General features: G+C 43.4%; 1 protein-coding gene across 2 annotated transcripts in view; it reads left to right on the forward strand.

Moving 5' to 3' along the window:
* NEXMIF (neurite extension and migration factor) overlaps positions 1-12,315 on the forward strand; it is a 198,264-nt gene that overhangs the window by 173,030 nt on the left and 12,919 nt on the right. For both annotated transcript variants that reach the window (XM_001362112.4, XM_056809548.1), the window contains one exon: positions 8,123-8,248. In XM_001362112.4, coding sequence (XP_001362149.2) covers positions 8,173-8,248 — 76 coding nt within the window. In that variant the 5' untranslated portion in view covers positions 8,123-8,172. The remainder of the gene's footprint in view (positions 1-8,122; positions 8,249-12,315) is intronic.

Consider the following 12,315-nt stretch of genomic DNA (forward strand, 5'->3'; position numbering starts at 1 on the left):
GGACAGATTTTTCTTTACATAGGACCTTCCCATTCATTTAGCTCAGTTCAGTAAACATTTTCCAATAATTTCAACCAACCAACATCCCAGTGCCTCTGCTGGGGCCAGGTTTTAGTCAGATTGAAAAAAGGCCCTAGCCTCAAGGATCTTACAGTATGACGGGGAGTCAGGGAAAGATGGACAACAGGTAGACACTTCAGTATGATTCACAGTGGAGTATCAATGAGGCAAAGAGGTCCAGCTGGAATCCTCTTGGAAATCAGCAGGAGGTTCGTGGAGGGCAGGGCACCTTCATTAAGCCTTGAAAGAGGCAGAGATGAAGAGAGAATGTGTTCCTGGAATACATGTTTCAGTAACCACACAGAGACAGGAGAAGGTAGGGATTACGAAGAAGAACAAGGTAAAATAAGATTGGGAGGGTCAGTGGGAGCCCCACGGTGGAGAGTCAGCTCTTCTCCAACTGGCATTTGTGCCTGGTCCATGCCCTCAAGAAGCTGACATTTGAAAGAGTCCAAAGGGCTAGACTGGGCCATTTCTCTCACTTGTCCCCACAGTATCCTTATGAGGGAAGTAGGAATGGATCCTATTGTCTCAATTTCACAGATAGAGAAACTGAGGCACTGAGTGGTCCTGTCTCCTGACTCTAAGGACTATTTTATGTGAGGTAGAAAACAGTCAGGGCTGTTTTCTCTGGGTTCTGAGAGACTACGAAAAGAAGGCAATCTTGCTTTCTTGAGGTAACATAGGTCTGCTTTCATTAATCTGCCTAGAAGGTGGTGATGGGCTTCTCTAGACTTCAGGAGTAGGCAGCCTGAGTGTCTGTGATATCAGCCGTGTAAGAGCCCATATTAGAACTCCCAGGCTGCTAACCATCCCTCAGCCATTGCTCATTCTGCCACCATGTGGTATGTAGTCCAAAGAGCTTTGCATTTAGAACCAGAAAACATGGATTCAAGCCCAAACTTCCTGGCTGTGTGTAACACTGGAAAAGTCACTTTTTGTTTTTCTCATCTATAAAATGGATGTGATAATATCTGTAGGCATCCTGGGATTGTCCAGGTGAGGTTAGACAGAGGGAGCTGTGTGCTGACTACTATTCCAAGCCCTGTGGAAGTTTACATGTCCTCTGAGCACAGAGGACTTAAAGGCTAGGCATATGCTTGAATCCAGTCTACATTTGTAAAGTGCCTACCCCATGGATGGTGTAATGGATAGAACACCAGACCTGAGGTCAGTTCTAATGTAGCCTCAGATACTTACTAGCTGTGTGACCCTAGGCAAGTCACTTTATCCCTGACTGCCTCAGTTTCCTCACCTATAAAATGAGGATCATCATAGCACCTGACTCTCCCAGGGTTGTTGTGAGGATGAAGCGAGATAATCATTATGTAGCACTTGGCACACTGCCTGCAGATAGAAATGGTATCTGTGCCCACGGACACCATGCATATGTAAGGATACAGAGACGAAAGCAAACGAAAAAACACACTCTGCCCTCAAAGAGCTTCCATTTGACTTGGAGGTTGGAACAAGAGCATGTATCAAATGATTAAATGCAAACTAGAAATAAGTAACCAGTAAGAGCTAGCATACTATGGGACTTCACTAAGTGCTTTAGGTATATCGTTTCATTTAATCTTCCCAACTTGGAGCTAGATGCTTTCATAATCCCCATTTTGTATGAGGAAACTGAAGACACAGACAAAAATGTTTTCCTCAGAGACACATATCTAGTGAGGCATGATTCCAAGTCAGCTCTCCCTGACTCCAAGTCCATTACCCCATACTAGGCCACCTCTAAATCTGAGAGCAGCCCTAACAGTTTGAGGTATCTGGAAAAAGGAACTTGAGCTGGACTCTGAAAGGAGCTAAGGATTCTGTTCCAAGAGGTAGATGTGAGAAGGGAGGGTCTCATATAGACAGGGGAGAACAAGCCCAGGCAAAGCCACAGAGATGAGCTAGGACATTGTATGTAGAAAGCAGGAAGGAGGCCATTTTGGCTGGAACGCAGGGGAGTACTGTGAAATCAGTCTGGAGGAATCAGCCGGAGTAGGATTAGGGCTTTAAATGCCAGGATTGAGGAATTTCTCTTATTTTAAATGTAATCCTGGAGCAGGGGAATGGCACCGTCAGGCCTTTGCTTGAAGAAAATCACTTTGGAATGTGTCCGTGTACTGTCCTGGCAAAGGGAGAAAGTGGATGCAGGGAGACCCATTAGGAGGAGATTGCAGTGGTCCAGGTGAATGGTGATAGGAGCCTTAGCTAGGGGGCTGGCCATGTGACCATAGCTTATTATTTAGAGTTCAGCATTATGTGTGATAATGCATAGGAGTACGAGGCACTATGGGCCATGAGATGACTGAGTTCCTTGGCCATTGCAGCATTCAAACAGAAGCTGGATTTTGTTTGTTTTCTTGGGAGTCATAGGATCAAATACATGGAGATTTAGGACTAAACTCATAGATGACTTTCAATATCATCTAGTTCAATCCCTGTCATTTTAGAGATGCTGCAACTGAGGCTCAGAGAACTTAAGTCATTTGCATGATGTCACACAGGATATAAGTGAAGATTCCCTCTTCAGGCAAGATTTGGCCTAAATACTTCAGATGTCCTTCCAGCTCTGAAATTCTGTGATTCTCTATCCAGGAGCCAATTTCTGAGCTGGGGAGAGGGCCAAGCGTATTTCCAACAAGGTGAATATATCTCAGAGAGAAGTACCTTTTACAGTCATGATTCAGAAAGGGTGCTATTTTACTCTTTCTCCTGTTCCAATGATGGTTCAGTATGGCTCAGAGGCCCCACATTTTACTTCAGTACTCTTCCATGGCTTGCTTTAGAGGACACCCAACTGTAGATAGCCAACATTAGTGGAGGTGAGGTCGACTTTGCTGGTGCTGCCCTCAGACCGACTTCCCACTTCCCACTTCCCACTAGCAGTCCCGACCTGTGAGCAGGCCTGCCCCACTCAGGTGGCATCATTCTACATTTCTACCAGTAGGGGACCCTCTTCCCTGTTTACTTTTTCCTAGTAGAAGAAGGGGAGCAAGAAGGAGTCCAGGCCTCTTGGCTTACTTCTCTAGAGATCCCTGGGCCTCTTCTGCCTGTGGAATGATTAACTACAATAATGGAAGATAAAGTTGTCTTCCTTTTATCTCTCCTGACAGTGCATATTGTCTCCCTAAAGAGGAAGGAGAAATTTAGACTGTTCTTCTGAATCAGCAGCCAAATATTTTCTTAGCCTCTAGTATGTACAAAACACTGAGAGGCGGGGGCACGACCCAGGGTAAAGTCTAATTTGTTCAGTTGCTGCCATCGGGGAGCTTGCTTTCTAGTCGATGAGCATTTCACCACTGCTGCTCTCCCAAATCCATTTGACAAAAATGTTGAGGAAGATGAGACCAAAGCTAGATCCCTCATGCTCTCCACTAGAGGCCTCCAGCCACCTATTTTGGTTCTATCTCACCCACGTGTCTCCATCTTTTCCACGAGTAGGTTATTGTAGATTTGGTCAGGTACCTTGCTGCAATCCAGGCACTCCCGTCATCTAACAGACATGTCAGAAAAGGAAGTTACCTTTGTCTCATGTGACTTTATTTTAGTGACCACTGTTCTCCTTTCTAAATGTCCATTCTTTCTTTGATACCTTTACAATTCCTGCCCCCCCCACCCCAGAATTAAAGTCAAGCAATTAAAGTCAAGTTGGTGATTCTACCCTCTTCTATTTTTTGAAAACCATAGACCTTTGTACTCTGTAATTGACCAAGGATCACCAACAGTGACTCGGAGCCCATCATTCCTCAATCCTAAACAGTGATCCAGAAGTCCCAATTCCATTAGGATCATAGATAAATTTGATTTATTGTTATTAATAATAATCTCTTCACGCCTTAGTTTCTCCCTTTGGCAAATGAAATACAGCCAACTTCCAGGCACAAAGCCCAGATCACAATTCTACACGTGATTCACATTTTCCTGTCCTCCATTTGCCCAACGCCTGGAGAGGCCCCACGGTGTAATGGAAAGAGCACTGAATTTCCAGTCAAACACCCTAGATTCCACCTTAGGCTCTGTTGCTTACTCTCTGTGTGACCATTTCATATTCCCCTTCTCTACGCTCCAGTTTTTTAATCTGTTCAGGTCAGACCAGATGATCTCTGAGGTGTCCTCTGTAGAACAGTCACCTCATCCAGCCTCCTCCTTCTCCAGAGAGGTTAGAGGCCTGTCCCGAGGATGACAGAATAAATTAGCCATTCCTAAACATGGCCTGCTGACTAGCCCTACCACTGAAGGGCTTCTCAGCCTGAAGGTGTCTTCGCTCCATCGTTCTACAGAAGTCACTTTGATTCTCCCTTAGACTTTTCAGAGTACTCAGTTTGAACCTCTCTGCTAGGCCTATCATGTAAAGTTTGAGTCATATATGTTTGTGCCTTGTCTGTTAGGACAGAAGGCAAGCGTTCTGTAAGGACATTGCACACGGTAATTACTTAACTGATTAGGTTCTCTAAACACCAGCTGCCTGAGTGTGCGGAGATCTGGACTGCTCTGAGGGAAGGCTTGTAGTGAGGCTGTCATTGGCTGGCCACACAGAGTGGTCTAGGATCTTAGGCCTCACTCTCACCCATTTTCCAGGAGGAGGAGACACTCGTAAAGAACTTACCACAGGTGCCAAGTTGCAGCTCCATCAGGTCTCTCTATCCCCACCCCTAAGCCCTGGCACAATGGAAAGAATACTGGTTTGGAGTCAGAGGCCCCAGGTTCAAATCCCAGCAAGGTCAAAAAAAAAATGTATATATCCTTGAGCTCACCCCTTAGCCTCTGTCGAACTCGTTTTTTGCATCTGCAAAACAATATTTGGGGAGTAAACTAATCTACAAAATGGGGATAATATTTAGATCATTTATTTCCACAAGAATGTTGGATTGTTGAGAAGAAAATGCTTTGTAAGCTTTAAGACACTAAATCAGTGGGAATCATTACTATTGCCATCTTCTCGCCTTGCTTAGTCATTCATTTCCTGTTTCTCCCTATGTCTTATGGTCCTTCTCATACTGCAGGCCAGCTCTGAGTCAGCTTGTCATCTGCTTTACTCCCTCCCACATCCTTCCACCAGCCTCCATGGCCCCCTCCAGTTGAGTGCCAGGGTCAGAGACATCATCAGGCGGCAGAGTCCAGCTCCCTCCGCAGTTGCCTGTGGAGTATAAGTAAGCTCTTGTTGCCTTGAGATCTCCCCAAGGCTGGAGCTCTCCAGCAAGTGTGAAGAAGGCTGATCTGACCATCTCAGTGTAGGTTTGCAAGGACCCAGGTAGAATTCCCAATGGAGAAGCTAAGAAGTGAGGGAGTTTCTGCCCTCCACTTTCATTCTTGGCATTCTGGTTCTGCTGGTGTCTGTGCATCTCCTCAGATTGCCTTGGGTTTTTCTTCTTTGGCCCTTATATCCATCCTGCTCCTCCTCCTGACTTCATCATTTCTTCTTGGAAAAATGATCATTATATCGGAGATTGTTTCATGACACAGGGGACCTAGGTACAAGGCAAGGGCCTTTCTCTGATGGCTTGTATGCCTGCCCCAACCCCTGAGAAACTGGGGATGATCTAGTCACAAGGCCTCCAGTAGTCTAAGACCCATTTATAAGCAAGCAGTTCCCAGACTCAACAGAAAGTTTTACTGAGACGGGGAAAACCAAAGAGACTCTTGAATGAGCAGCCCTTGGCCCCTCAAATGCCTGGCAGTCCTCTGAGACAGAGGCCCAAATATTAGAGATCCATTACCAAAGACCCCACTCAAAATGCTATCTTGTCTTACCTCTCTTGTCTCTGTCTCCACCTTTCAGGTCCTCCTTACAGGACTTCCAACTCTGACACATTGCCAGCCACCATTGATTACCACCACCATGTATTCCTTGCAATGTGCTTGGTTTTCTAGTTACCAAAACAGAAGAGGGATAGGGCAATTTCCAGCTTTCTGTTACATCGATGAAAGTGAAATTCCTAAAAAATATTAATGACCTCCTCTTCAGTTAGCCTACAAACTTCTGTTACTTAGGGAAGGCCCCCTCCCCCCATTTGACAGACACTATGTGGAAAACTGGAAAGCAACTTAGCAGAAAGTCTTTATATATCCCAGTGGATATGTTATCTAAATATAAGTCGCATTGCAAAACAAAAGGTACAGGGAAAAGAAGCAAGTGCCTTCCAGCCAACTGTGGTTAGAAGGAAGATTCTTCACCAAATAAGGAATAGGCATGATCATGAGAGAGAAAAGGGACGATCCTGACTGCGAAAAGTTAGAGAAGTTTTGTTCACAATAAAATAATTGCAAGTAGCGTAAGAAGAAAAATTGTCAGTTGAGGAAAAATCTTTGCATCATTGGAAAAGTCTGATACGAGAACTATGTAGGTAAATTTGTCCCAAAGGTCATTCCCTCTGAGGTGACAGGAACAGTTTTCAAAAGAACTGCAGACTATAAGGAGCCACATTAAAGATTGCTCTCAGACACTTAAAAAGCAAATTAAAATAGCTCTGGGGTTTCATCTCATAACCAGCAAAGTGGCAAAGATGACAAGACTGCTGTAGACAATGTTGGCTGAGCTGTGAAGACAGGCGCAAATCAGGCATCATTGGTGGAGCTAGGAACTGATCCACAGATTCGAGAAAATCATATGCAAGTTACCAGGTCTTCTCTGTTCTGTCATGTAGCCCTTCCTTTCTCTTTATTCTTATTCACATCTGCCTAGACTGTTCTAGTACCTTCACACAAGTCTTCCTAGTTCCACTGTCTCCCACTTCTGAGCTGTCCCTTGTTTGTGCTGCTGTTAAAAGAAGCTTTTGTAAGCATAGGTTCAAAAACCTTCATTGGCTCCCCATTTGCTCCCAAGTAAAGTGTACCCGCCTTACCCTGGCACAGACTCTCCACAGTCTGATGCCACTTTGCCTTTCTGACCATCTTTGAGATTTATTCCCTTTCCCACACTCTATTCTTTAGGAATAATCTGGACCATTCTCTGTCCGTCGCAACCCCAACATTCTCAACTCTGACAGCTCTTTCCCTTTGTTCATACTGTTCTCACTGCTTGGGATATCCTCGCTCCCTCTCTTTGCTCCCTGAGCTCATGCCCAGCCTCTCAAACTCAACTCAGAAGCCATCTTCTCCAGGAAGCCTCCTCTCATTTCTCCTCCCACCCCAACCCTATCATTCTTTCTGACATAGGACCTTGCTTTGCACTTCTCTGCTGCATTTATCATGTATTGTGTATCCTAGTTATCTGTGTTTGTATGTTACACCCCACCAATACTCTGAACACAGTGGGTACTTAACATATCTTGGTTGAAGTTGAGTACATTTAATTGAGCCTCTGACCATTGGAATTGGATAGGGACTCTATTTCAGTCCCACAATCCTTTGAGTTGATTAATTCCTACTCAGGAAAGTTCTTGAGCCAATAAAGTTAAAAGGCTATCCTGGATCCTTCCCTTCCTGATTGGGAACCTGGAGAGCTAGGAATTTTGTATTTCCCCAAAGTTAGGAGAAAGGCCCGACCATCATGACTAAGAAACTCCCTCTCACCAGGGACCTCTCCAAGCTTGAGGTTGTCATTAATTAGAGCAGAGTTTCTCCCTTGGATTGAGCTTGCAGAATTAGATTCAGAGACAAGGATAGAACAGTGTTGTAGAAAGGTCAATATCCTGGAAGTCTGAAGACCTAAGCCTTCTGGGTCTAGGCTCTGCCACTAACTCAGTGTGTGACCTTGGATGAGTCCCTTCCCTTTTCTGAACCTCCATTTTATAGAGAATAATAGCTTCTCTACCTTCCACACAGGGTTTGTGAGGAAGGTGGAGGAAAAGCACTTTGACCACTGCTGTTATAGAGAAGGGTGAGCCCTAACCCAGGCCTGGGCAGGTTGTATCAGGCCCTAGAATGTGTGAGGGAAGTTCATTGAATCTCCAGCTTGATTTGATGTACCATTAGGGTATAAGAATCTGAAAGCATAGAGATAATGAGGCCCAGTCTGGAGAACAGCTGAATTCCAGGTTTTCTGTAGAACCTTTTGTTTTCTTTTCAGCTTTGTGAGTTTCTTGCCGCCAATTTGAATGACTCTAATTACTTGTTTGGAAACATGCAGGTTGGACAGAAGCAGCAGGGTATGGATTGAAACACTAAAAGGTTAAATTGATGGATGACCAACAAGATAAGGAATCTGCCTCAGAGGACGGAGGAACCAGACTGATTAATGGGATGAAAGAAAATGGTAAGGAAACCTTGCAAACCACCCATCCCCATCACTCCCCAGATGAAGTTTTTTCACTTCTCACCTTTCGATTTTCGGATTTTTTTTTGTCATCATGCCATGCTGGAGAGCTGAGAGAGGGGATAGGCCAATACTGCTAATTGGACTAGAAGGCCAAGATGTCACTGACTAGAGGCAGCCTGGTTTTGTGGAAGTATTGTGAGAACCAGATTTAGCAATTGGAGCTGGATTGGAATCCCAGCTTGGGTATTTACCAGTTGTGTGGCCACAGGCAAGTCATCACTTCTCTCTGAGCTTAAATTTCCACAGCTGAAAAATGGAGAAGGTAATACTTGCACTAATGTATTTTGTAAGCTCTAAAAAGCTATTTAAATGTTAGTAGTTGTTAGGCTGATGTACTGCCCTGTAGCTTCTTTTTCTCCAAGTTCATGGAGCTTCTAGGTCTGTGTTGGTAGTACAGAGCTCTGGGTTGAGATTTTCCCAAGAAGAGAGAAACCTGGATAAATTTGCATTTAATTTGCAGATAATCCCATGGCTTGTACTCTAAACAATTTTCAAATAAAAGGTTTCTTAGTGCTTCCCTAAAGGGTATTTCTTGGTCCCAAATGAAGATAGTACTTTTTCACACACTTTCATTGATCCATATCACTCTTCTATTTATTATCTGTGTGTGTGATCTTAGGCAAATCAGTTGCCTAAATGGAGCAGATGAGCTCTAAAATCTCTTTTAACTTTATAAAAACAAAAACAGGCTACCTCTGTGGTTTTCTGTTCTCTTATGTGCAGCTTCCCAACCTATTTTTGCATCCTCAGTTTTCTCAGAGAAGCTGAGGATATGTGACCAACTGCTGAGCCTCCTCATTAAGTTTCCTATTGATATCATTTGCCCACCCTATTGGTAAGGTTCAGCTCAATTTTCTTTTATTCACTGACTTTTAGTCCTTGGTAGTTGCGTCTCGGGAGATGTAGAGAAAGGTGTGCCACAAGGGGAAGAAACACGTATTTGGATGAGCCCCATTGTTTCTGGCCAATTCTGGCATGTGGTCCATGCAGACAGCCTGGTTCGGTAATTGGAGAAAGGAAGAGGATTTGTAATGTAACAAAGATTTCCTGATGATTCTGTCCTTTGCTAATCTACTCTAGTCAAGCTGAATTGATGGCCATCATGTCGATGAGGTATCATCTTTCCTTGAGAATTTGGTGCAGTTGATAGAAATACATTTTGGCCAGAAGATCAAGCTCCCTGCTTTGGTTTTGTTTACAAAACAAACAATTGTGATCATGTCTCATTCCACATATTTCATTCCACCACCTCTCAGCTAAGAGGGAGGAGATTTGTTTCATCAGAACTACAGAATCAAAATTGGTCACTCGATATATATTTTAATATTTTTAGTGTCGTTTTCCTTTACATTCTTGAGACAATATTATGATGCCATGTATAGCTCTCTCATGGTTCTTATTTTACTCTGTATCAGTTCATACAAGTCTTCTCAAATTTCACTGAGTTCTTCATAATTGTTGTTTCTTGTGACATGATAATCTTCCTTTACAGTCATATAGTGTGATTTGTTCAGTGGTTCCTCAATCAATAGACACCCATTTTGTTACCAGTTTTTTTGGTACTATAAAATGTGCAGCTATAGATATTTTCATGTATAGGGAACATTTCTGTCGTTAATCTCCCTGGGGTCTATGTGGAAGGTTTTGTTCTCTTTTGCAGAGGAGAGGCCCAAACAGGTTCAGTGGTTTGTCCAAGGTCACACGAACACTCAAGTCTCCCACTTCCAATTCACTAGTCTGCTCTACCTATTGAATTTACTAAGTATGATTATGAATTCAAAGATTTATAGACCCACAGGGTCTTTAGAGACCATCTAGTCCCACTTTCTTATTTCGCAGATGAGGAATCTAAGGTCTAGAAGAGGACAAGGTCCTCTTGCAAAACCACTAACCCCCATTCACTTCCCATCCCCTGGGATACCCTCTGTGCTACTTTCCACTTATGAAAATCCTCTCTAACTTTCAGGGACTGGTTTGAGTCCTACTTTAGTTCAAGAACAATTATAAGCAAGACTCCATGCTTGGAGATTCAAAGATCAATATGAAATAGACTCTGCTCTCAAGGAACTCATTGTCTAACAGGGAGGGCAAGTACATAGATAACTCTGATTCATAGTAGAGTCTGATAAGTGCAAAGGAAAGTCCAGGCAAAGTGCTATTTGAGAGACCACATCATCCCTTGTCACTTCGGAAGTGAGGGAAGGTGATACAAAGAAGCTGATTTCTCTTTTGGGGCCTTAAAGAAAGGGAAGAACTTCAGGAGGCAGAAATGATTTAGGAGAGACAAGATGAGCAAAGACAGAGAAATAGGGGACGGCATGGTCAGAATAGAGGCTAGCAAGTAGCCATGTTTGGCTAGAATAGATGATACATTAAAGGAGAAGAGTCTTAAGATAAGTCTAGACATGTAAATTAGAGACAAATTATGGAGTCACTGAATGCCGTAAGTCAGAGTTTACAGCAGAGGGCCACTGAAGGTTTTTTGAGAAGTGCCTTAGGGACACAGGATAAGCAATGACTTGCCTGGGGTTAATAGGTGGCAGAACAAATCCTGAACCCCAAGTCTTCTGATTTGAAATCTACTCGTTTTCTTACTGTGAAAGCTACCATTTTGATACTCATTCTCATAGTCATGATTGTCATCTTTCTTAAGCCAAGGACCAAAACACACTTGTGCATAGGGTCAAAGGGCTACCCTCATCCAGGAGTTCCTTAGACTGATGAAATCACAGGTTCAATTCCTGTACCTATCTATCCCTATGCACAAGTGTGTTTTGGTCTTTGGCTTAACAAAGATGGCACACCTGCTCTGCAACTTCTAGGCTTAAAGATAGAAGTAAAGCAACTTGTCCAAGGCCACACGGCCTCTTTGGCGCCAAAGTAAAACTTAAATCCAGGGCTTCATGCTTCTGAGGCCAGCTCTCTAGCCCCTACTCTGACTCCCATCAAAGAGGCCAAATGCTGTCTTTAGATTTTTCTCCAACTGTGATTCTCGCTTTCTTCCTAGCAATATGAAAGGCATTGCAGGAGCCAGGTTGGACAGGTTGTTCAGAGATCATTCAGTCTCACCTCCTGCCTCCTCAGAAGCCATATTGTTCTACCAAACTTCAGTGATTGCAGTTGTCCAGAACAGCCAAATTGTGACCAAACACTATTTCCCTTATTCTTATTTAGATGGAAAGAGAGTTCCTAGAGGGAAAGAGCTACTTCACCATTGCCTTTGTATCCCTTACACCCAGTGCAAGACACTTAATGTCTATTGAGTTTGACAGATTGAACTGAATTATGCTTTGTCACCCATTTTAATTTGTTTTTTAATTTTTTAATTTTAGAATATTTTTCCATATTTCCATGATTCATTTTCTTTCCCTCTCCTCTTCCCTCCCCCTTCCCAGAGCCGACAAGCAATTCCACTGGGTTGTACAAATGTTACTTGATACCTATTTCCATATTATTTACTTTTGCTATAGAGTGATCTTTTAAGGCTAAACCCCAAATCACATGCCCATATAGACATGTCATAGGTTTTGCTTTTGCACTTTGACTCCCATAATTCTTTCCCATAAGTCCTTCAGGAGTGTCCTGACTTGTTGCATCGCTACTAGTAGCAAAGCCCATTTCATTGGATCGTTCCATGATGCTTTACTTTCTGTATACAGTGTTCTTCTTCCATCACCTATTTTAATGCTTGACAATCTAGAACAAATTTGGTGGCATGTTATGCCATGAGGTGGCATCAATTTAATTCTATTCAGCTATTCATGGAACTTGCAAGACCCTGAGCTGTATGCTGGAACAAAGGCAGACCCTCCCCTCAAGGAATTCAGGAGGAAATACATGTACACAGATAAAAAAGGATGCCAGGAAGAGCAGGACAAGGGCAGAGTCCAGGAGCTGTGAGAAATTTAAGGGCTAGGTTATATTCAACTGGATTGGATGGGGAGTGGTGGGAGTAGGGATGTACACTGATCAGGGTTCACGCAGGAATATAGTTAAAGCTGGAG

The sequence above is a fragment of the Monodelphis domestica genome, chromosome X (assembly GCF_027887165.1).
Source record: "Monodelphis domestica isolate mMonDom1 chromosome X, mMonDom1.pri, whole genome shotgun sequence".
Lineage (NCBI taxonomy): Eukaryota > Metazoa > Chordata > Mammalia > Didelphimorphia > Didelphidae > Monodelphis > Monodelphis domestica.